Source organism: Vicugna pacos, chromosome 25 (assembly GCF_048564905.1).
Source record: "Vicugna pacos chromosome 25, VicPac4, whole genome shotgun sequence".
Lineage (NCBI taxonomy): Eukaryota > Metazoa > Chordata > Mammalia > Artiodactyla > Camelidae > Vicugna > Vicugna pacos.
The window spans coordinates 38,620,989-38,645,634 of NC_133011.1; the positions used below are offsets into that span (position 1 = coordinate 38,620,989).

At 64.2% G+C, this 24,646-nt stretch overlaps 1 protein-coding gene across 1 annotated transcript in view; it reads left to right on the forward strand.

Annotated features, from left to right (window-relative positions):
* The first annotated feature begins 3,382 nt into the window (after positions 1-3,382).
* The window catches only part of ADGRB1 (adhesion G protein-coupled receptor B1), a 64,789-nt gene continuing 43,525 nt past the window's right edge, over positions 3,383-24,646 (forward strand). The window contains exons 1-16 of the mRNA XM_072949834.1: positions 3,383-4,193; positions 13,032-13,193; positions 14,112-14,225; positions 14,703-14,867; positions 14,967-15,131; positions 15,467-15,631; positions 15,958-16,122; positions 16,329-16,430; positions 17,780-17,886; positions 18,094-18,288; positions 18,461-18,529; positions 19,235-19,343; positions 22,304-22,447; positions 22,924-22,999; positions 23,106-23,208; positions 24,101-24,144. Coding sequence (XP_072805935.1) covers positions 3,419-4,193; positions 13,032-13,193; positions 14,112-14,225; positions 14,703-14,867; positions 14,967-15,131; positions 15,467-15,631; positions 15,958-16,122; positions 16,329-16,430; positions 17,780-17,886; positions 18,094-18,288; positions 18,461-18,529; positions 19,235-19,343; positions 22,304-22,447; positions 22,924-22,999; positions 23,106-23,208; positions 24,101-24,144 — 2,660 coding nt within the window. The 5' untranslated portion in view covers positions 3,383-3,418. The remainder of the gene's footprint in view (positions 4,194-13,031; positions 13,194-14,111; positions 14,226-14,702; positions 14,868-14,966; positions 15,132-15,466; positions 15,632-15,957; positions 16,123-16,328; positions 16,431-17,779; positions 17,887-18,093; positions 18,289-18,460; positions 18,530-19,234; positions 19,344-22,303; positions 22,448-22,923; positions 23,000-23,105; positions 23,209-24,100; positions 24,145-24,646) is intronic.

Below are 24,646 nucleotides of genomic sequence, written 5' to 3' on the forward strand. Positions count from 1 at the left end.
GGCTCCAAGGAACCCTGTTTGAGAACCTCACGGGTGGGCTATTCCGGGCTGTCCTCTGGTCCCAAGAGCAGCTGAAGTCTCACTCCAGAGCCTCAGTTCTGGGGGTGCGGCTGCCTGGCGGGGCTGTGCCCTGACCTGCCCCTAAACCCCCTCCCCATTGGAACCTCCCACCTCCTCAGGGTCCAGGCCAGAAATGCCCCCGCCAGGCCCCATGGCCCAGCGGGGCCTGGAGGTTCTCTCTTCTGTGTCCTGAGCGTCCCCCCGCTGCCTCCTTCCCACCCACAGGCCTGCCCCCGTGCGGCCAGGGCGGTCCCTCCGAGGGGCAGCTCTGACCGGGGTGCTGCCCTGCTTCTGATGCACACCGCCACCTCTTGTCCTCTGTGCAGGACAGAGAGGGGGCGCCTGGCTCCCCCGACAGGCGCTTGAGGAGCGGAGGGAGCTGGCGCAGACGAGGCCAGCCCCAGGGATGCCGGGAGGGCCTCGACTCGGCCTGGCTCCTACGGGCCCTGGGACAGGGGTGGGATTCAGGTCCGTTCCGCTTGGCCTGGGGCAGTGCCAGGCCGTGCATTGGGCAGGGACTTTGTCCAGCAGGCCTGGGCTTGGATCCTGGCCCTGGCGACCAGGACCTACAAACCCCCACCAGGCCATGTGCCCATCTGCAAAGTGGAGCTGCAGCAGGTGCCCCCCGGGACTGCTGCTGCGGGGGACCCAGTGCCCGGCACAGGATGGAGCCCAGCGGTGGTCCCCTCCTGTCGTGAGCCCTGCTCTTCCCTCCAGGCCCACAAGACCACAGCATGGTGGAGGCGGCCTGCTAGCACCTGCCTCCACCACCTTCTCACCCCCAGCACACGATCCTGAGCGTCTACTTTGGACAGGAGGGCTGTGGGGTGGGCTGCCGGGGCTGGGATTGGGGGGGAGCATGTGGGCCTAGCCTGGGCCATCTCAGACTGTGCAGGCCCCTCTGGGGGAAGGTGCTGGGCTTTGGGGTGGCCTTGACCCTGGGTCAACGGGGATAGGACAGAACGATGCGGCTGTCTTGTGGAGGGTGGTGGGGAGTGTGCAGGGAGGCACTGGACTGCGATCAGACGTTCCACTGGGGCTCTTCAGGACATCAGAGAGGGTCTGTCCCGGGGCTGGGACCCCAGGTTGGGGGCTGGCAGCTGCATTAGGTCCCAACTTGGGTGCAGGAGAGGGGGTGCTGCAGCTGGGGCGGGGGCTCAGGTGAGATTTCAGATCCCACCGCCACCCTGCAGTGAGGCCGGACGGGCAGCCTCCCAGATCTGGGGTTGGCGGTAGGACCTTGGCCTCGGTCTCTGTCCCCATATGTGAGGATGGGTGGCCAGGGCAGGTGGCTGTGCTACACCCACGTCCAAGACCACCCCTAGAATGGTCTAGAGGCAGGGCAAGACAAGGGGCCAAGCGCAGGTCTGCCCAGTTCTGCCTGGAGGGCCAGCATGAGGAGTTTGCGAGCTCCCTCCTCAGGGGACCTGAACGTTTGCCACTAAAGGGCCCCCACAGGGCCGCCCCTGGTGACCCAGCGTCCCCACCTGGCCTCTCTCCCTACTGCGGTCTCCTCCTGCCCCGCCTCCGGGTAAACCAGCAGGCCCAGCACTTAGCCTCACACTGAGAGCATGAGCCCCACCCTCACCTTGCAGGGGGGGTCTCTGAGGCTGGGAGGTGAGGGACGGGCCAGAGCCCACACAGCCATGAGAGGGGCAGCCCGAGTCCAGCTGTCCTGGCCCGGGCGGCCCAGAGCTGGAGGCCGCCCACACCCAGTGCTTGCTGTGCCTACAAGGCCCATCAGGAAGGACACCAGGAGGGGACTGCAGAGCAGTGACTGACCTTGTGTCCTGCCATCTGGGCCCAGGCAGCAAGAAGCAACGAGTCCCTGAGGGCAGGCGGCCGGCATGTGCACGGTCAGCAGAGCGGAGGTGCCGGCACCAGGAGGCCGGGCGGGCTCTGGGGCGCGGGCTGCAGTCTCCCTCCTCCACCCGCTGGCCCAGCTGCTGCGTGGGGCGATGGCCGGCCAGGGGCTGTGGGAAGGGTGGAAAACTGAGGCTTGGAGGCAGAAGGAACTTCCCAGGGTTCACGTGGGGGCGGGTCCAGGAATAGGCAGTGCTGGCTTCCTGAGCCCAGGACAGCTCTGCTGCGTCCCCCCTCACTCCAGCCGGGAGCTGCTCCCCTCCCCTGGGTGTGAGCGGGTGGCACACAGCCAGCACCCTCTCCTAGAGCAGGGCAGGTCTCCCCAGGGTCACGAGATTGGGGTCAATCTGGGAGGTTCAGGTGGGGGTACTCCCACCTCCTCACTTTGACCCTGTCTGAGCCATCGTTTCCTCACCATGAAAAGCGCGAGGGCAACAGTGCTGGCCTGGCCAAAGCGGGAGGCAGGGGTCAGTCCAGGCTGAAGCCTGGACACAGTGGCTCCAGGAGACTCCAGGGGAGAGGGGAAGGGGGGCTTCCTGGCAGGAGCACAGGTGGGAGGCTGAAGGGGGCACCTGGGGGACCATGTGACAGGCAGCAGGGTGAGTGGGGCAGAGAGAAAGCAGATGAATGTCAAGGTCACAGCCAGAGACCTGGGTCTGACTCCACCCTCATTCCCCAAAGAACTGGACACTCTTGCTGTGAGGAGGCAGAGGTGGGAGGGGTCTCTGCACCCACAGGGCTGAGGCTCAGAAGGCAGGGCTGCAGGGAGGCTGGGGGATGGCTGGGATGACCTTTCTCCTCCGCTCCCTCATCCTGCCTCCCCTCTTGCTGGGTTTGCAGATCCTTCCCTGAAAGATGGGGTTGGGGAGGGGTGAGGTCAGAGAGGCCCACAGAGGGAATGGCCCACAGAGGGAATAACCCCCATGGCCACCGTGGGCATGAGAGCAGGCCCGGAGCTCAGGGGCCGTGTCAGGCTGTCTGGCCAGATGGGCACAGCCGAGGCCCCTGTGGCCTGGGGCCCTGGCCAGCACTGCCCACTGCTCCTGCCGAGGCCTGGTTTGGGGAGGAGGTGCCCGAGTCCCTGGATCCCTACCCCTGCAGGTGGACACAATGGCAGGGGACAGACAGACAGGTGGACAGAACAGGTGCCTGAGAGCAGGGCCAGGGCCTGTGTCAGGGCCCCAAGCCCGAGATGGGCACTGCCCCCAGCGAGCCTGAGTCCCAGCCTCCCCAGGGGTGCTCACAGTCCCCTCTTCTGCTTTCTCTTCCAGCCGCTGCTGGCAGCCCCAGGCCGGCGTCGGGGCCCCTGAGGTTGGCAGCCACCGCTGCCCCCTCGATTGCCTGAAGCCCTTTCCTCCCCCTGCCCCCACTCAGAGCCCCTGCCCCCTGGCCCCAGCCCGGCCGGGCCCCGCTTGCCGCCGGACCCTGGCATGTCAAGGCCTGGCCCGCGCCTGCCTGCCCAGCCCGCGGAACCCCGGCGGCCCCGCGAGCTAGGATGAGGGGCCAGGCCGCCGCCCCGGGCGCCCTCTGGATCCTCGGTCCGCTGCTGCTGCTGCTGCTGGGGACCCAGGCGCGTGTGGCCGCGGGGGCCGACGTGGGGCCTGGGGCCGAACCGTGCGCCACGCTGGTGCAGGGCAAGTTCTTCGGGTACTTCTCGGCAGCCGCCGTCTTCCCCGCCAACGCCTCGCGCTGCTCCTGGACCCTGCGCAACCCGGACCCGCGCCGCTACACGCTCTACATGAAGGTGGCCAAGGCGCCCGCCTGCAGCAGCCCCGCCCGCGTCCACACCTACCAGTTCGACTCCTTCCTGGAGTCCACGCGCACCTACCTGGGTGTGGAGAGCTTTGACGAGGTGCTGCGGCTCTGCGACCCCTCTGCGCCCCTGGCCTTCCTGCAGGCCAGCAAGCAGTTCCTGCAGATGAAGAGACAGCAGCCGCCCCAGGACGGCCACCCCGGGCCCCAGGTCCAGCCCCTGGGACCCAGCGACGACTTCTCCGTGGAGTACCTGGTTGTGGGCAACCGTAACCCCAGCCGGGCCGCCTGCCAGATGCTGTGCCGCTGGCTGGATGCCTGTCTGGCCGGCAGCCGCAGCTCGCACCCCTGCGGCATCATGCAGACCCCCTGTGCCTGCCTGGGTGGGGACGCCAGCGACCCTGCCTCCAGCTCCCTGGTCCCCCGCGGGGATGTCTGCCTGAGGGACGGCGTTCCTGGTGGCCCTGAGAACTGCCTCACCAGCCTGACCCAGGACCGGGGCGGGGATGGCGCTCCAGGTGAGTGACCAGCGGGGAGAGGCCCTGGGGGTGGCTCTCTGGGCAGAGGGCAGGTGGGAGAGGGTGTCCTCTGCAGGGCCGCCCTGGCCACGCATCCCTGAGTACTCCCTTGGGAAGCCAGGTGCATTAAGAGAAGTTCTCTGCAGGCTCACTGAGATTAGGCAGCCTGGGGTGCTTGCCTCTGGCCCCCAGGGCCGGGTGGAGGTGCTTGCTGAGTGTTCAGGGAAGGATGGAGGGAAGGGGGGAGGGAAGGAGGCAAGGATGGATCTGGTTTCTCCCGGGATGGGGGAGTTTTTCATTTCTGGCTGGGGGGAGGCCCCTCCTCCTTTGCAGGTAGGATGATTCTGATGGGCCAGCAGGTGCCATGGCCTGTGGCCAGGGTCTGCAGGGGTTTCCTGGGACACGGGAGAAAAAGTGAGGAGAGCGGGCTGTCGGGCGATGTGGTCAGGAGATGCAGTTTGGGGTTTGCACGTGGTGTGGCCATATAAATCCTTATCCAGCCGCTAGTTACCCAGCGCCTGCCAGCTGTTCTGGCGGCAGGGAGGAGGCGCAGTGAAGAGGCACAGGAAGTTCTCCGTCTTGTAGAGCTGCCTTCTGGGTTGGGGGAGGGAGGAGGCGTCAGGTACGGGTGTCCCTGCTGTCGGGGTTGCGTGTCTCCCAGAGTGAGGGGCTCACTTGGTCAGGGGGCTGTGTTTGAGTCTCGGGGAGAGGTGCCGGCGAGCCCTGTGGGCATCAGAGGCAAAGGCGGGGGTGCATGTGTACTAGGCAGGTCCCAGCAGGGAGGGGCTGGGGCACCATCCACCTTCTTAGCAGTTTGGTTTCCTTGGTGAGAGGGGCACCTGCACAGGAGGGCATGATCAGTGAGCTGGGACACTGGTCGGGGCTCCGTGGCGGTGGGGCAGGCGAGGGTGGATGCAAAGGATGTGGGCATGGAGGAAGGAGGCGGCTGGACCTCTCCCAGATTTCTGGCCGGGACTGAGGACGTCAGCCAAGGTGGGGAAGCAGCGGGAGAAACAGGCTGGGAAGCAAGATCCAGAGGTCAGAGTGGGACTTGGGTGTGAGAGGCCCGTGCGTCATCCAGTGGGAATGTCGTTGGAGGAGGGAGTTTTGGGACCCGGCGCCCCGGGATAGGACCAGGTCAGGTTCAAATCCCAGCCTGACCCACACGCATTGAGTGTCCCCGAGCCCATCCCATCTGCTCTTCCATCCCCTCGGACCCCTTGTCTTTAAAATGGAAAGAGTAAAATCACCTTCTTCCTTGATTGTCATGAGGGTTGAGAACTAGGGGGAAAGTGTTTCTAAGCTGAAGCGATGTTACTGACGAATCGTCGGAACGTCGGTACCTTTGTTTGTTATCAGGTAGGGATCTGGAGAGCTGGGGCAGAGAGACAGATCAGAGGAGGGAGGTTGGGAGATGGGACTGGGCACCTTGGACGTGCACAGAGAATCTGAGAATGGGAACGTTTAGGGGTGGTGCCGGAAGGGGGCGGGCAGACCCATGCCTGTGTGTATGTACTGTGTGTTGTGCAAGCATGCCTGTGATCACGCATCCACGTGCACAGGTACTGTGCATGCATGTGTACATGGTATGTGTGCGTGTCCATACATGCGTTGCCAGCATGTGCTGTGCGCACATGAAGTGTGTGCATGTGTGCAGTGCACAGGGCACGTGTACGCACATGTTCATGCCTGCACGTGTCAGTATGTGCATGTGTGCATTGGGTTCCTGTGTGCATGGGAGTATGGTAGGTCCTCGCGTCCACCGTGTGTGAGTGTGTGTGTGTGAGTGGGTGTGTCGGATGGCTCCGTGCAGGCCGCTTTCAGCAGCTGTGACAAAGCGCATGTCGAGGCTGTGTGGCAGGGCTGGGGGCCTTCGGGGAAGGCAGCTTGCAGGGCCTGTGGGCAGGGGCAGCCACGATGTGAAGCGGGGAGCTTGGCTACGGGGCAGGAGGGGCAGGGCATGGTCACCCAGGCCCAGCAGCAGTGCAGACCCCGTGCACGTGCCTGGGACTCAGAAGGCCTTGATGCTCTGAGACCTTGGGAGTAGAAGTCATCTGGGTGGTGGTGACAGCAACCGCGTCTGAGTGTCTCTTTGTGCCGGGAGCACTGCCTAGTTTACTCCTCCCAGCAGCCCAGGAGATGGCTCCCCAGCGAGGTACCTGCCTGCACAGGGCCTTTGCATGAGCTGTTCCCTGGGCTGGAACACTCTTCCCCACACACCCACAGGACACCCTCCCTCAGCTTGCTCTTGCCCTGGCCCCCTGGCCCCCGACCACACTGCTTCAAGTGGCAGCAGCCCCCAGCTGTGCTCTCCCTGCACTCTGTCTCTTTTTCTCTTCCCACATGGCATCGCTTGTGAACACTGGATAATTTCCTGTGTCCTTACTCCCTGTCCTGCCAACAGGGCAGGGAAGTTGGCTGATGAAGCCCAATGTGTGTGACAGTGCCTGGCACACAGCAGGCCCTGGATCAATCCTTACTGAGTGGCATGAGGCACAGAGAGGTTAGGCAGTGGCCAGGGTCACACAGCTTGTAAGAGAGAGACAGAGGGCTGAGCCAGGTCTTGTCACCTGGTGGTCCCTAGGGCTTCTCCGCAAGGAGCTCTACTGGGAGGGTGTGCATGTGTGTATGCACGTGTGTCGGCGTGGGGTGGCACGTGGACCAGAGATCTAGCAGTCATTCAGAAGACACACAGCTGAGCCAGGCAGGTGCCGGGCCCCAGATCTCGCTGGCTGAGCATGTGCCCAAGGAGGTTCGCCCCTCACACTGGCCAGGCGAGGCTGGGTCACACGTGTCCCTCCATCCGCAGCCCAGCTGGGGGCCGGCAGGAGGCCCAGGCCAGCCCAGGGCCCACTTTCAGCCCCGCCCCCACCCGGCCTGTCCAAATGCCGCATGCCACACGGCCGCATCACGCGGCCGGCCGGCAAGTGTTCCTTGGGCCAAAGAAGCTGTCCCCTCTCCTCCATCCCCGCCTGGTCACCCCTCTGTGGCCACCTGCCCACTCTCCCGGCCTTTCAGCGCCGCCTCCCTGTCCCTGTTCCCGTGGTCTCTCTGCGTTTTCCTGCTTCTGGTGAGATGGGGCCATTTGTCTCAAGGGTTGTTTTAAATATTCATGTTTTAATTAAAGAATTTTATTGCAGCAGCGACATGTAAGATAATGAAAAAGTGGCATCCTGGGGGCTGGGGTTGCGCCTGTGTGTGTCCGTGTCTGTGTGTGTGAGTGCTGTATGTGGGAATCCCCTGTGCATATGTGTGTGTTCCTGTGTGTGTGTGCATGTGTGCCCCCCATGTGCCTGCACGGGGGTGGGGAGCTGGGCCGGAGCCTGACTGTGTGACATCCCGGGCACATGGGTCAGGAGGGGCGTGTGAGGCTGTGATGCTGGGCTGAGAGGCTGTGACCTGACCCAGGCTACACAGCTCATCTCAGGGCTCAGGGCCCCACCCTCGCCTCCAGATCTGTCACCACTCATCTGGGACGCCCCCTGCTGTGACACAGGGCTTGGAGTCCGACCCTAAGAACCCCACAACTTTCCTGGGGGAGGCCCCAGAGCCCCTCCCTGGGGCATCTGGGTGAGGAGAGAGGCTGGGCTTGGCATGGGGAGAGGGGAGCGGGGAATTCCAGGGGATGGGCGTGCCTCTGGAGTTTGGGGGTGACCAGAAGCAGCAGGGCAAGGGGAGTAGGAAAGGCCAGGGCCTCCTCGCCAGGACTGGCTTTGTCATCCCGGCCAGGGGGCCGCTCTTTTGCACAAGGGCCAGTTTGGAAAAATCTGGAAAACCAAACTTCGGGCTCCATGGTAGATAAGTCCCATCCCAGATGGAAATAGCAGGGTGGGACCCCGTAAAAACTGATAAGCGCGTGTGGGCCGTCGCCCCGCCCATAGAGGACTGCCCATGAGAGGCCAGAGCCCACCCCAGCCCTGCCCGGGGCCCTGGGAGGCTGGGAGCGGCGGTCCTACTGGGGTCCCACCTCCCAGAAAGATGGGGAGAAGGGCTATCGGTCGCACAGTTGAGGCCCGGGGTGGGGAAGAGACCTGTCCAGGTCACCCGGCACCAGGGGGCAGAGGCAGGTGGGGCCCCAGCCTTCACGGGCTTATCACAAGCCTCCTTCTTAGGACAGGAGCACTGGCCTGACTGGGAAAGAAGCACTGGGAAAGTGAATAGCCCTGCAGACAGGGCCAAGTCGGCTGGCTGGCCGAGCCTCAGTTTACCTTCTGTGAAACGGGGATGGGACGGTGCCTGCTCACAGGGTCTTTGCGAAGCTAGAGATGGCACCTCTGTGGTGCTGGGAGGAGCCCTCCTGGTCCTCCTCACCTGGGAAGTGGCCGGTGGACAGTCGGCGCGGCTCTCAGCCCTGTCCTGAGGGCCAATGGTACCTGTCGCAGCTGGGCGGGCTGCTCGTCCCTGGGGCCTTGAGAGTGGGGCTGCAGGCCTTGGTGAAGGATGGGCCAAGTCAGGACATGTGGGGTGGGGGCTAGGGGGGCACTTGAGGATTGGGGGCTGCTTCAGGGAGCAGTCCTGTCCCCTGTGGTCCTCATTTGCACATCCGTGCAGGAGGCTCAGAGGAGGAACCTGGATGCCCCAGGGTGGGCCCTAACTTCAGAGACGCTGGACCATGCCCTGGATGCCTGGGGAACCTGGCCTGGTGGGCAGGGCCGGGGCAGGAATGGGCAGGGGCTGACCACCCCACCCCCGCCCCCGCCGCCCCCACCTGCTGGACTGGGGAGACCTCTGCTGGAGGAGACATGAAGTGCACTGCTCACTCCCCTCCTCCAAAGGGGACCCAGGAAGCGGGAAGGCCCAGCAGGATGAGGACCTCTCCCAGCGCCCTCATCCTAGCCAACTGGGGCCACAGGGGCCAGGGAGGCCACAGCCTCCAAGCTGGAGCGCCAGGGTGGGAAGGAGGCTGGGGGCCCCCTCACCCTGTGCCCTCTCTCCTGGGTGGCCAAGGCTGCCTGGCCGCCATTAATTGGCTCTATTCATCTCGTAATGAGATGGAAATGAGGCTTCCAGACAGAGGGGGCATTGAGCCCCGGAAGAATGGCGGCTTCTTTCCGGGCCTGGAGGGGCAGCCCACCCCCCAGCCTTGCCCACTCCTCCGCTGCCCCCGCAAAGCCTACCCAGCCCAGGAGCCCTGTGGCCACCCAGCAAAGGGGGTCCTGAGAGCCTCTGCCCCGCACTGCGGGCCCCAGGCATCCTTGCGGGGAGTCCCCAGTCGTGGATACGTTGGCTTGACTGACATTTACCAGGTGTCATCTGTGTGTGGGACACATGTTAAATGTAACAGTGATAGCAGAAATAGCGCCACCACTAGCTGAGGGTCCCTCCGTGGTGGGAGCGTGGCCAAGGTCCAGGGGCAGCCTGTGACCGGGATCAGGGCTCGTCTGTGATGGGGGCCAGGCACCCTGTGTCCAGGATCAGAGGTTGCTCTGTGATGAAGATCAAGGCTCTGTGTGCTCAGGGTCAGGAATCGCCATGTGACCAGGGTCTGTCTAGGCCTGGGGGGCAGACTGTCCTCTGAACTGGCGGCCGCCTGCCTGACCTCTCCTGATCTGACCCCTTCTCTCCGCCCCCTCCGCCCACCACAGCCTCACCACCTGGTCACCAAGGTAACCAGCCCTGAAGTAGCGGGTGTTTTGGCAGCTGAGGCCTAACCTGAGTCTATCCTGAAAGACTTAGCTCTGCAGCAGTTGCCATGGGAACCAAGTGGCATCCTCCGATTAGCCTGGCTTGGACACCCTCTCTCTCCCACCCACTGCCAGTTTCCACGTCACTCGGGCTTCCGCGTTGGGGCTGGGCTGGGGCAGCAAGGGGGATGGGCAGGACATGCCCACCCTGGCCCGGCTGCCAGGCCTGTCTCCTGGACCCCAGGCTTCCGTCCCTTTGTCTCAGTGTGATGGGGTGGGATGGCTGAGCAGGGGAGACCACTGAAGCCTAGAGTGCCAGGCGGGGGGGCCCTGTGGTCGGTTTTGGCAGGCAGCCTTAGTCCGGGGGCCAGCGAGTGGAGCACTTGGAATCTGATCATGGGTTTCATCCCGGCTCCTCTCCTGCTCAACCTGGTGGATAACTTGGCCTCTCTGTCTGCATCCGCCACACGGGCGTGGTCACGGGGCTGTTGAGGTCACCCGAGCGAAGTGGCAGCAATGAAGGCCCCCTGTCTGGGCAGCCTCGGCTGTCATACCTTCAGAGCTGCTCACATGCCCTGTCCCAAGGGCATGGAGGCAGTCCTGGGGCTCCCCGCCTTCCCCCAGGCCCTGGTCTGCTCCCCTTCTCCTGGGCCCAGCCCCCAGGGTCCTTCCATGATGTTCCCGGTTCAGAGTGAAGTCTTATTTGTGCAGTATCCTTGAGACCCTGGCTTCACCTGCCTTCTGAGACTTGGGCCTCCACGCCGTCCCCCAGGGCAGACCCTCCTGGCTGTGTGGACCACGCCTCCTCGAGCCTCAGTTGTCTCTGCTGTACAGGGGGTGAACATTTGCCTCCTGGGTAGGCTGGGACTCAAGGCTTCTGTGTGCTGAGGTGACCAGCACAGAGCAGGAGCAGGGGGAGTCAGGACTCCCTTGCCCTTGCCCAGAGAGCCGACCTTGCAGGGAGCAGACCGCCTTGAAGAGAGTGAGGTCCAGTCCCACTTGGCCCCTCCCCCATGGGGGAAGCACAGCATGGCTTCATGTGGGCAGGCTCGCGGCTTCCCATCTGAACAGTGGGAGCAGAGAGGCCTCCCTTGTGGGAGCACAGGGCATCGTGCCCAGACCCAGGCCCCCCGGACCCCCAGAGTCAGGGTCCATGCAGAGCTCAGCCCTGCCCCCGCCCATGGCCCTCCCTGGCAAGTCCTCCCTGGGCCCCTGCTGCACAGCTGGGAGCTCCAGGGTTGAGCAGGGTCCACTCCCACCCCAGTAAGGTCGGAGCCACCCTTCCTACTGGTCCCTTTCCTGGCCGAGGTGCTCTGCCTCTCTGGGTTCAGGGGACAGTGGTACCCATGGGAGGGTGGGCTCAGTGAGGGGGCAGAAGTTTCTGCAAGGGCGTGGGGGTGTGGAATTCCTGGTTGCTACATACTCAGCAGGGGGAAGGAGCCCTGCCTCCCAAACTGGGGAGTTGGTGATTGAGGGTGTCCTCGTCCCCACCTCCAGTTCGTTTGCTTCTGGCGCCCCCTGCTGGCCAGCTCCTGGCACAGGGACCATTGGGAGGGGGCTCCGCACCTCTCCAGCCGCCCTCCCCAGAACAGAGCACCTGGACACCCAACCTGCTGTACATCAAAGCGGGTTCCCTGGGATCAGCTCCCACCCCAGTGACACGCCCACCCTGTTGTCTCCCAGCCGCCTCAGGCATCAGGCCGTCCTCAGATGAGGGGCACAGGCTAGGGCGGGATGTACTTGACCAGCCCACAGCAGTGGGTGGCGGGGCACCTGAGTGCACACTTCGGCCCTGGAGCCCACCCCCCAGAGTCCGCGCCGTCCTCACTCTCACCCCAGGAGGTGGGCCCGCTCCCCCAGGCCACAGAGAAGCCAGGCTCCGAGAGGCACTGGGGACCCTCTTGCCGGGCCAGGTGTCACCTGCTCTCGGTCCGCCCAGCTTCCCTGCTCCAGCCCCGGGGGAGTAGGTGGTGTGGGGCAGTGGCCCAGGTCTAGCATGGGTCCCACTGCTGGGCCTTGGCAGTGTCATCTCCAGGGTTCCTGGTACGCAGGTGTCATGTCACTGCATGCAGAGTGCCCAGACCAGCCTGAACCTGGCCCACAGTAGGTGCTTGGTGAGGCTGCCTGCCCTTGTTGAGTTCACCCTGACCCTGCTTTGCTGGGGGGCAGGGGCCTCAGGGAGACCTTGAGGATAAATGGGATGGCGGCACCAGGGTCCCTCGCAGAGGGAGTGATCTGGGCACCTTAAGTGTGGCCTTTGGACGGAAAGCCTGAGTGAAGCAGCTCCTTCCTGAGCCCATCACTGCGGCCACGAGTGCTGGCCCCAGACATGTGGGCTCTCCATTCCTCACCCCTCAGTGTCTCTGTACTTAGAGGCTGTCCCCGTAGTGTCCTTGCTGGCACTGGGGCTACCAAGGGGCTCAGGTCTTTGGGGGCATGAGGTCGTGACTGCTGGGGCGACAGGGCCAGGATGGAGGAGGCCCAGGAGAGGGCTGGAGGGTGGCTGGAGGGGCGTGGAGGCCCTCGGCAGCCAGTCTGTCGGGTTTGGGGGAGGCTCAGCCTGGTGCTCAGCCACCAGGTGTGAGACCTTGATCACTCCTGGTGTCCCTCCATGGGGTGGGAGAAAGAGCTCACAGGTCATGGCTGGGGAGGAGCAGGATGAGGAGGAGACTGACGCTCAGAGGAAACTGGACTGAGGACCACGGGGAGAGGGCAGCAGGGTGTGAGGACCTGTGCCCAGGAAAAGAGAGCCCGAGCAAGAGAACTACCCCCATCCTCAGCCCCATCACTGGGCCCCTGCGGTGCAAGACAGCGCTACGGTGGGCACGGGGCCTTCACTCATTCACTCATTCTTCAGATCCACCTGGGACTCCAGCTCTGTGTCCAGCCCCCACACTGGGGACCTAGATGCAAAGACAGAGCTGGAGGGCACTGAGCCTCCAGGGGGAAGTGGGGAGCACACCGGGCCCCACTTCCCCCGCATCTCTGCCCCTCCCTGCCCGGCTGGCCTTTGCATCACATTCCCTTACTAACCCCGTCTAGGCCCACACTCGCCTCCTAACTGACCCTCCAGGACTCTGTGCTGGTTCAGATGCGGGGGGGCCGCTGTGTCTCAGATCTCTGCTTGGCAGACCCCTAGAGGGCACCCTCTGAAAGACACCTCAGCCCTTTGCCCCCGCCCCGGGCCTGACCCCTGGCCTCTCGTTGCCACCAGGCGGCTGGAAGCTGTGGTCCCTGTGGGGCGAGTGCACGCGGGACTGCGGGGGAGGCCTGCAGACGCGGACGCGCACCTGCCTGCCGGCGCCGGGCATCGAGGGCGGTGGCTGCGAAGGGGTGCTGGAGGAGGGCCGCCTGTGCAACCGCAAGGCCTGCGGCCGTGAGTGCGCGGACCAGCGGGCCGGGGGCGCCCGGGGAAAAGCGGGGCCTGGGGCGAGCCCACATGGGAAAGAGCTGGGGGGTCAGGGCCTGCCCAGAGGAGGGGCTCCGGGCGGGGCCAGGCACAGTGGGGCCTGGGCCATAACGGGCGGGCGGGACCTGAGGGGGCGGGGTCAGGGATGGAGCCTGGCCAGGGGCGGGGCCGAGTCCTCGTCCCGCCGGTGGGGATCAGTAGAAGGAAGGGCCCAGGAGCGGGACGGGACCCAGCGTTAGGTGGAACTGGATGGGGGCTTTCTTCGCACTTGTGGATTGGGAACTTTTGCATGTGGACGGCTGGCTGCGGGGCTTGTGCTTCTACCCCCACCGCCTGCCGTGGCCAGACCCATCTGCCCCCAGCCCGAGCCTGCCTCCAGGATGTATTTCTCTAATAAGGCTCTCTAATGACCTCATGCATATTTTAGCTGCTTCCATAAAGTTAAATTAAGTTATAATGAGACTGTCATTCTTCGGATTGTTTTTTCCCTGATGAAACTTTCCTGGGGAGAGGCGCTCATCTCAGGAGCCTGGGGAGGGCCCTGGGGTGTCGGGCTGCGTGGTGGAAGGCACGGGCGCTGGTGGGATGCTGAGCAGAGGAGGGCAGCTGCCGTTCAGTCGTGCTGCCCTGCAGGTGACGCCTGCGGGCCCTGGAGGAAGAGAGAGGGCCCGCACAGGGGAGACTGGACCCACAGGACCCACAGGACCCACAGGGGTTGGTACAAGGCCAGGGCACCTGGTCCCAGGTTTCCCAACTGTCCAGTGGGGCCAAGCTGCCCTAGTGCTGGCAAGCCTGTCCCCACTGCGGCTGGGGACTGTAGGACCAAGGGCCAAGAGCGCCCCTCTTGAGCTGCAGGGTGGGAGCTTACCTGAACCCGCCCTGCAGCCGCTGCCGGGCGCACCAACTCCCGGAGCCAGTCCCTGCGGTCCACGGATGCCCGGCGGCGCGAGGAGCTGGGGGACGAGCTACAGCAGTTTGGGTTCCCCGCCCCGCAGACAGGTGAGTGGCCACAGCCGGGCGGGGTTGACAAGCAAACGCACTTAAGCCCCAGAAAGTGGGAAAAGTTGGTTCCAGGGGACTAGGTCTTTGGGCAAATATTATACGTTATCTATCGCTGTTGACTATAAGTAATGAGTGTAATAATTTACCACAATTAGACTAACCTCTTAGGTGCCAGGCGCTTGTCTCCAGCCACACTGGATTTAGGAGAACTAGTGTGAGGCAAAGAGGTCTGAGCCCAGGGACCCAGAAATGGCATAGACCACCCACAGGGGAAACCACAAGTCTCTGGGGTCAGCTCACAGTCAAATGCTTTTCAAACTCAAACAAGGAAAAAAAAAAGCCTCAAGGGCCTCCCTGCGGCCGCCCGTTGCCCAGCATGTCAGGCTCCTCCTGGGGAGTTCCTGAGGGTCTGAGTGGAGCCCCCGGTACAGGCACGGGCAGCAGGCCTGTGATGCTGCAGGTCTGGGCCCACAGGTGACCCTGCGGCCGAGGAGTGGTCCCCGTGGAGCGTGTGCTCCAGCACCTGCGGCGAGGGCTGGCAGACGCGCACGCGCTTCTGCGTGTCCTCCTCCTACAGCACGCAGTGCAGCGGGCCCCTGCGCGAGCAGCGCCTGTGCAACAACTCCGCCGTGTGTCCAGGTGGGCGGCGCGCGGGGCAGGAGCGGGGATGGGGCGGCAGGGGCGGGAGACTGGTCTGCTGCCGGGCAGGGGTCGCAGAGTGCTCTGTTCCCTCCGCAGTGCATGGCGCCTGGGATGAGTGGTCGCCTTGGAGCCTGTGCTCCAGCACCTGTGGCCGAGGCTTCCGGGACCGCACACGCACCTGCCGGCCGCCGCAGTTTGGAGGCAACCCCTGTGAGGGTCCTGAGAAACAAACCAAGTTCTGCAACATCGCCCTGTGCCCTGGTAGGTGAGGGGGAGGGCGCTGGGTGGGGTGCGGGCACTGGGGAGGGAAAAGAAGGGCCCAGCCGGTCCCTGGCCAGCCCCAGGGGCCCAGGTTTGCCACGCAGCCCCACCTGCTAGGGTGCTCAGAGGCGAGAACCTCAGGCTGTGATCAGGCTAGAGACCGGAGACTCTGGGGCATGCTACTCGTGCACCATGTGTGTTGAGATGGCGGGCCTGAGGCAAGAGTGTGGCACGTCCCCAGGGGTGCTGACGCCCGTGCCCCAGGCTGGGTGGTGGGGCAGCCTTGGGCGTTCACGCTGGCTTCCTGTCCCCTTCCTTCCCCCCGGGCCGGGCAGTGGACGGAAACTGGAACGAGTGGTCCAGCTGGAGCACGTGCTCTGCCAGCTGCTCCCAGGGCCGGCAGCAGCGCACGAGGGAGTGCAACGGGCCTTCGTACGGGGGTGCTGAATGCCAGGGCCACTGGGTGGAAACTCGAGACTGCTTCCTGCAGCAGTGCCCAGGTCAGGGCCGTGCCAGGACCTGTGGGTGGGGGACCTGGTGGGCATGAGTCATGAGGGAGGAGCGAGACCCCATGGGGGCTCACCACGGGACCTTGCAGTGTCCCTGGGGATGCAGGGGACAGTGAGGTGATGGTGGGGGACCCGTGCATGTGAGGCATGTGTTTTATCCTGTATCAAGCTGAGCTCTGGCTTCCCCTCCCGAGGTCTCAATTTCTTTCTTCTCATGGCTTCCTGCCCCTACGTCTCTGTGTCTGCACCCTGTGGCTCCTGTACCTGCACCCTCCTCATCCCGCCCCTTGGCCTCTGTGTGTGGCGGCATCCCACAGTGGATGGGAAGTGGCAGGCCTGGGCGTCGTGGGGCGGATGCAGTGTCACGTGTGGGGGTGGCACACAGCGGCGGGAGCGTGCCTGCTTGGGGCCCTTCTTTGGGGGAGCAGCCTGCCAGGGCCCCCAAGATGAGTACCGGCAATGCAGTGCCCAGCGGTGTCCTGGTGAGTGTCCCCCCACCCCACAACTGGACTCTGGGGAGGGGCACACTGAGAGACTGGGTGGGCTTGGCGCTTCACTCTCCTGGGGGAATGACTTCCCCTTGTGACGGTGGATTTCCTGGAGGGGTCTTGGCCTTCCTGGCCCTGCTGCCAGCTGTCCATCCCCCTTCCTGTCCCTACCCCCACTCATGTCCCCGGCCCCCTGGCAGAGCCCCATGAGATCTGTGGCGAGGACAGCTTCGGTGCTGTGCTCTGGAAGGAGACCCCGGCTGGAGAGGTGGCCGCAGTCCGGTGTCCTCGCAATGCCACAGGTGAGGACTGAGGGGCAGGTGTCGTGGGGGACTCCTGTCCTTGAGATGCCCATCCAAGGAGCTGTCGGCTCAGGGCACGCGCCCCAGACCGTGTTCAGGCAGTCCGTGCCCTAAAGCCAGGGCCACCGTGTCCTGAGCATTCAGCAGGAGCCAGCGCCTGCGTGAAGCCCTTTAGTGCGATGCCCCATGAAGCTGCCCATTGACACATGGGAAACTGAGGTGCGGAGAAGTTAGCACACTAGCCCTGACAGGGCCAGTGAGTGGGAAGTCAGCTTTGAACGTGGTGGCCTTAGTCCCCATGCAGCCCCGTGGAGTTACAGGGGCATGGCAAAGGCAGAGAGGGCTCCCAGAAGGGGCTTGGCGCCTCGGAGGGTTGGCTTCCTCTGCACCTCTTACTTGAGGAGTGCGTGCGGTTTTGGACGTTGGTTTGCTGTGCAACATTCGGGAAGTGGCCCTCTCTGAGCCTTTGTTTTCTTTCTGTAAAACAAGCATATTGTGGGCTCCCTGCCCCCCAGGGCCCCTGCCCCTGGTGGGGGCTGTGTGTTTGCAGCTGTGGACGCAGCACCCCTGCCATGTCTTGTTTATAAAGCAACCCATGTTCCAGGTAGCATTTTGCAAATCCCGGGAAGTAAAATGAAGGAAACCCGGGTCACAGGATGGTGTGACTTCTCTGGCCTTTTGTCGGATGTACCGTATTTTCCCTCGTTTTGATTCTACACCATGCGGTGGAGCAGGTGTCCTATCCTGCCCTGTGGCTCCTGTTGGGTGACAGGGTTGTGGCAGTCCCTTGGGGTCATCGCTGCCGTGTGTGTGCGCAGCTGTGCCTGGTTCCCTGGGAGTAAGTTCTGGGACACAGGCTGTGCCCATGTTTAAGGCAGTCGACACCTGACGTCAGTCGGCCCCGAGCTGCCCAGCGTCTGCGACACACCCAGGCCAGCGGGTCCCCTGTCCCCATGGGTGGAGCTGGGCACAGCCCGCCCGGCTGTTGGTTTTCCCCAGGGCTCTGAATAGGAAGGGGCTCCAGGAGAGGCCCTGGACTGAGTGCTGGAGCCCCTCACTTGGCCAAGGGCTCTGCCTCCACGCAGGCGTGTCCCTGAAGGTTTGGTTCCTGCCGGGTCCCAGGACCCGGCACAGTGCCTGACCTGGAGCATCTGCTCAGAAATGTTTCGAATGAAAGAAACCAAGGGAGGCCTGTCCCCTGGGCCGGCTCAGTTTAGAATGAGGCCACGGGCAACTTCCTGCTCCTGAGGCTGGAGGGTTCCATCCTGGGAGCCCTGGGTGGGACTCCTGTGCTGGAGGTGGGCACCACCTGAGAGTCGGGAGACAGAGCTGACCTTCCATCTCCCTAGGCCTCATCTTGCGACGTTGTGAGCTGGATGAGGAGGGTATTGCGTACTGGGAGCCCCCAACCTACATCCGCTGTGTCTCCATCGACTACCGAAACATCCAGATGATGGTGAGGCCGGGCCTGGAGTCTCCTACCCCGCCCCCGCCCATCTCTCCCTCCTCTGTCCCACGTCCCCGATAGAACCCTGTGTCCCCAGCGGCACACTCTGTGGACATGAGTCAGCCATGGCCATGACTGGGGGCTGCAGAGGACCTTCTGGGGGTGGGAGGTCCTTGATACCTGCAAGTCAGGCACCCACCCCCTCCATCTTCCCAGACCCGGGAGCACCTAGCAAAGGCTCAGCGCGGACTGCCCGGGGAGGGGGTCTCCGAGGTCATCCAGACGCTGGTGGAGATCTCCCAGGACGGGACCAGCTACAGTGGGGACTTGCTCTCCACCATCGATGTCCTGAGGAACATGACCGAGATCTTCCGGAGAGCGTACTACAGCCCCACCCCTGGGGACGTGCAGGTGGGCGCTCAGGAGGGCGGTCCTCCACCCCAGCCTTAGACTGAGCTCTGACCTTGGTCACACACTGAGCCCTGACGCTGCTCACGCTCTGAGACCCAACCCTGCCACACACTGAGCCCTGATTCTGGTGACTTATCCTTTGCCCACTGGCCCTCCTTCCTCTTCTTTCCAGAACTTTGTCCAGATCATCAGCAACCTGCTGGCGGAGGAGAACCGGGACAAGTGGGAGGAGGCCCAGCTGGTACGGACCCCAGCCTGGGGCCCTTGGAGTCGGAGTAGCAGGATGAAGACAGGCGTCCCTGGTGCTGCCCTGAGCCCCAGGCCAGACCAGAGTGGGATCTTGGGTGCAAATCCCAGCACGGCCTCGGCCAGTCTTGTGACTCTGAGGAAGTTCTTTGTCCTTCTGAGTCCCAGTGTCCCCATCTGTCTGAGGACAGTGGCTCACTGCGTGAGGCTCAGGGCAGGGTGTGAGAAAACATGTTGGCCATGTGGTGTGCATTGGGGTGACCGGGACGTGGCGGTTCCTTCTCATCTGGAGAGAGCCATCCACCTCCCTTCCTCCCAGACTGACCTGAAAGCTGCCATTGCTCCGGTGCCCAGGGCAGCACCCAGGGTGAGGGCTGTGGAGCCCAGAGACCTCCCCTCCCCTCCCCTCCCCGCCCCTCTGGGCTCCATGTTCTTGTCTGCAAAATGCCGATTGAGTCTCAGAGGTCCCGACTCTGCTCCCTGAGTCAGGTCCAGAGGCTTGCGACGCTAGGGAGGGAGCGACAGGACCCTGACAAAGAGGGACCAGATGAGAGGAGGAGGCAGGAGGAGGCAGGAGGAATGAGAGCATGTGTCTCCGCTGGGGTGCAGGCACCTCCAGTGGCACTCAGCTCTGGTGGTTGGCATTCTCGGTGGGGCTCCCCACTGTCTCCGAGGCTCCCTGACCCCCTCCTCTCCCCAGATGGGCCCCAACGCCAAGGAGCTGTTCCGGCTGGTGGAGGACTTCGTGGATGTCATCGGCTTCCGCATGAAGGACTTGCGGGACGCATACCAGGTGACAGACAACCTGGGTAAGCCCACCCCTCGCTCCACCAACCCCCACGCCCCTGTTTCGCAGCCCTGGGCAGGGCCCTTGGGCCTGTTTCCTCATCTTTAAACAGGCAGTGGCCAGACACCCTCTGCGGGCCCCCTGGACACAGTTCTAAGATGATCTCAGTGTTCTCAGGTGCACAGACCTGAGTCTCCTGACAGTGGTCCCATGTGACCCTCAGAGGGGTTGGTGTGGGGGCTCTTAGACTAAGAGAAGGTCCTGGAGACCTTGAATCATGGGGCGCACCAGGACCCCAGGCCACAGCCAGCCCCTTGCTTGCACCTCCCTGGGGCGGGACCCCACTTCCACGAGTCACCCCCAGTGCCCTCTCTGTGCTGGGCCGGCCGTGGAAATTTGAGGGCAGGACTGTGTCGCCCTCCACTCCCAGGGCACCTTGCCAGAGGAGCCTGGTCTCCACCCAGCTCTGGGGCACTGACCGTGTCTCTCACACGGGAAGGCGGCAGTGCTGGCCTCATGGTGGGTAGAGAGCAGGGCACGGGCTGGGGCCTGGGAGGTAAGCAGGGCGCGCGAGCACCTGCAACAACTGTATTTAATGGTGACCACCAGTGTCCCCTTAAATAGCTCTCTTGAGCCACATTTGTCAAGTCCTCCCTGTTTCAGGGCACCTCCCCAGGCTCCCTCCGTTGTCAGGGCTCCTCCTCATAGTGGGGAACCCAGTAGTGGGCACTGGACTGACTGTGGTCCACATGGCACCCAGGAGGGAGATGGCCACCTCCCTTGTAGAGACTCTTGGACCTCTAGTGACACGCCCTGTGTCAGCTGTGCTGTGTTAGCACACCCCTGGGGACGGGCCTGGGACGGGTCGGGGGTTTGCTAAGCTGGAGGTTCCCAGAGCCCTGGCCACTGCCTTTCTGCCTTAGCGCTCAGGAGCCCAGAGCTGGGTGAGAGCAGGGGAGGCCCCTGAGGCCAGGGGGTGGGCACAGCCGTCATCCCACAGCTGGGAGACTCGGACCGGGAGGTGTGGTGCTGTTGGAGGCCACCTGGCAAGTGGGGTCAGCGGTGGCTCCAGGCTGGCTTGGGGAGGCTTGCCCGCCCTTCCCTTCCCACTGGGCTGACTGGGCCCTTTTTCTAGGTGAGGTGGGGGTGGCCCAGAGAGGGGAGGGCTTTGTGCGGCTGCACAGGAGTGGCTGCTGCAGGCTCTCACTGTGGAGGTCGGCTCCCAGGACACCCGGCATCACCTACCGGCCCTGGAGGGGTGCTCAGGCCTGGGCTGCGTGCCCCCCACTGACCTCCTGCCTCCAGGGAACCTGTCCTGAACTGATTGTCATTCAGGGCCAGCTCTTTGTCACCAAAGGAAGCCCTGGACTCCTCCCCATCACCCCTCATGACCCATCCAACCCAGTACACCCCATACACCCCCTGCACCCCATACACTCCACATGCCCTCATGCCCCCACACACTGTGCACCCCACACACCCACACACTTCCTACATCCTGCTGCTGGAACACTTACGCCAGGAGTCCAAGCAGCCTGACCTCCAGGTCTGCCTCCAGAGGCCACCTCCTCAGGGCAGACTTCCTGACCATCTGTTTGGAAGTACGCCTCCCTAGGGGTCATCGCTGCCCCACAGACCACCTATTTTCTCCTCTGCTTGGGTCACTGTCTCCCCAGCTGCACATCAGCTCCGGGAGAGGGCCTGTCTCCCTCTCCTGCATCCACAGCATTAGAACCATCCCGGGCACACGGTCGGTGCTCGGAGACCTGCGGCGTGATGAATTTGCTCACCTGTTCTGTCACTGGTGAGGTGCTCAGCGACAGAGGGCCAGCCTCCTGCTGGGCTGGGCACCCAGAGAGGGGGCCCATCCCTGTCCCCAAGGCCTCTTGCAGGGAAGATGCCCTGGGCCCCAGCGCTGAGTACACGGGTGCGGGGGGGGCGTGGTCCGCAGGAGAAGGAGGGCGCCGCCAGGAGGCCAGGCCTGGAGGGGTGAGAAGGTGTGGGCCAGGCACTGCGTGAGCAAAGGCACCAAGGTGGGAGTCTGCTGGGGGATGGGATTTTGTCGAGGAGAGGCCCCAACGACGGGGGAGGGCCAGGTGACAGCGGGGCAGGTGAGGCTGGTTCCCGTGGTCTGCCCCCTTCACCCCACACCTGAGGCACCCACTGTGCGGACCTGGCCCCAGGCCGTGGGTTCTGGGTGAAGGGAGCAGAGTCTGCCTGGAGTGAAGGGGCTCAGAAACATTGAGGCCCCCACCGCATCTGTCTCCCCAGGCCGGTCTGCCACTTCGCCCTGGGGATGCCTCGGTCAGGGCCAGAGAGAGCCCACTGGGGCTGGGGTCTTCAGGAGGCCAGCCGGGCCCCCTCAGCGAGAGGGTGGGAGGAAGGACTGCGGACGCCGCTCGCTGTCTCTGCTCTGGCTGGTCCCCAAGCATGCTATGTCCCCACCAGCCCCTTCTCCACAGCCAGCACCTTCCTTCCCAGGTCCCCCTCGCATCCCCATCCCTCTGTTGTCCCCTTACAGTCCCCAGCCCTGTAAAGGGGGGGTCGTATCTGTCCCTTTTACAGATCAGAGCCGGGGGGACGGCTGGACTCCAGCTTCCCAGGGAGGGGCACTGAGGTGGACACCACTCCCTGTGGATGCGGACCTGATGGCAGAACCCGCCTCTGGCACCTTCTGGGGCTGAGTCCAGGCCTGGGTCCTCGCAGGGGCTGGGGACTCCTGCTTGGTTGGGGGAGTGTCATTTGAGGGCTTGGAAGGTACCAGGAAGTCTCTGTGGCCTTGGGCCTCGTAGGGAGGTTGGTGTCGGGCAGCCACATGACCGGGTGCCCCCAGGCCCCCTGCACTTGCTCTGAGCCACGAGCACACACGCATGATGGTTCTGGACTCCTGGGCCGCTCCCAGGCTCCTTGTCACCAAACCTCTTTCTGTCTCTGTCTCCCTCTCTCTGTCTGTCTCTCTGTCGCCCACTGCCCACCCACTAGTCCTCAGCATCCATAAGCTCCCGGCCAGTGGAGCCACAGACATCAGCTTCCCCATGAAGGGCTGGCGAGCCACGGGTGACTGGGCCAAAGTGCCAGAGGACAGGGTCACTGTGTCCAAGAGCGTCTTCTCCACGGGGCTGGCAGGTGAGGGACCTCGGGGTGTGGGAGGGGCCCCCCAGGGCTTGAGGCCCACTCCCCTGGGGTGTTTCTTCTGGAGTCTGGCCTGCTGCTTCAAGGGCTAGGGCGGCATCCATTTCTTCTCAGTAAAGAAGAGCTTGCCCCCTCCTCCAGGAAGCCCTCCCTGCCCTCCCTGTGTTGGGAGGCTCCCAGGCAACCCTGGCTGAATGGCCAGTGGACCAACTCATTGCAGGGAGCACAAGGGTCTCACCTGGAGTCACACAGCAGGTGACTCTGGTTCCCAAGAAGAGAAACTGTCCCCTCAGGAGTCACTGAGGGCACCCAGGCAGTCTCCCTAGCTCCACTGCAGGCTGCATCCACTGTCGGGGTGGATGTGACCCGGAGCCCGGGCCTCCTCTGGAGGACACGCACTGCCCTCACCGGAGCAGGGTCCTGGCCTAGGGGCAGGCTGGGAGGGGGCGACCAGCGGTGCTCTCTTCCAGAGGCTGACGACTCGTCCGTGTTCGTGGTGGGCACCGTGCTCTACCGGAACCTGGGCAGCTTCCTGGCCCTGCAGAGGTGGGCACCATGGGCACGTGGGGTGGGGGGACGCCAGGCCAGGGGGAGGTGGGGGGTTCATGCAGGGGTCCCCAGCCCCGACACAGCCCTCTGGCTCCCCCTCCAGGAACACGACTGTCCTGAACTCCAAGGTCATTTCCGTGACCGTGAAGCCCCCACCTCGCTCCCTGCTCACACCCCTGGAGATCGAGTTCGCCCACATGTACAACGTGAGTGCCCTCGTCTGCACGTCCACGTGCACGTGTCCCCTCCGCCTGATCCCACGTGTGGTGTGCATGCTCACGTGTCTCAGCCTCACGTCAGCCTTCAGAGAGAGTTCCTTTTACCCCCGGGTGACGGGTGGGGGACACTGAGGCTGGCGGAGGACTTGTCCAGGGTCACACAGCAGGGCCGCGTCCGATGCCACTGCTGCCCTGGCCCCGTCGGCCTGGCTGTTCCCTGGGAAAGAGGGAACCATCCTCTGCTGAGAAATGAGCCCGCCCCCGCCGTACGAGCCCCCCGCCCTGCTCCTGGGCAGCAGGCAGACAGATACTCCTGGGGCCAGGTGAGAGCCAGCAGCTGCCCGGCTGCCCGGCTGCCCGGCTGCCCGGCCGAGACTGGGCAGCGCCAGGCCTCGAGTCCTGGGACAGGGCTGTGGGAAGAGCCAGGCCTGCTCTTCCCCGCTCTGTGGCCTTGGGCCTTGCTCAACCTCCCTGTGCCTTGGCTCCCTCGCGTACCAAGTGGGAACCCCCACTGTTGTCACACCACAGCCTGAAGAACAGGGGCATTCTCTGAGGCCCTCCCTGTGCCCCCAGCCAGGCTCTCCCTGTTACCCCATTTTGCGTTAAGCTGGACCGGCCATTTGGGAATCTAGAACTGGGCTTCAGCCCCTGCTCCCCAGCCTGGCTCAGAGAGAGGACAGCAGCTGCCCAAGGCCGCACAGTAGGGCTTGGGGGTCTGAGCCAGTCCCTTCCCCGCACTGGGTCTCAGTTCCTCCTCCTCCAGCTCTGTCTCTGCGGGAATGGGGTAGGCAGAGCACCTGGCACAGGGTGGGCCCCGCAGTGATGGTCGGGTGTGGCTCACAGGGTGGCAGGTGGTCTGACTGCTCCCCCTTCCTTCCAGGGCACCACCAACCAGACCTGTATCCTCTGGGACGAGACTGATCTGTGAGTTCACCTGCGCTTTGTGGCCCCAGGGCCTCGGGCTTGGGGGAGGCCGACCCAGCAGGGGAGGGGTGCGGGCTTCAGGTCCGGGGGCCGCCGACTCCCCTGCTCCGTCTGTCCTGCACGGTCTCTCCCTGCCCAGGTCAGGCTCTGAGGCAACAGGGGGCCCACCCAGCCGGCCTCCCACCCCTCCCAGGGAAGTCCACGGTGCCCCCCAACTCCCACGCCAGACAGGTGACAGGCAGATGGTTTGGCTTTGCAGGAGCACCGCCAAGGACTGGGGCAGCGGGGTGAGACCCTGAGTGATCAGATGGGAAGCAGACATGGGGGCTCCCAGGGTCCTGTGCCCAGTCCCTTGTCCAGCGGTAGCACCAGCACGTCAGGTGCTGCAGCAGCAGGAACCAGTGGGCCCAGGGCACTGGGCTGGACTGGCCGGGCTGTGACTGGGAGTCACAGGGCCTGGCATGGGTGCCCAGAGCCAGGTGTCCTCCTGGACAAAGGGAGG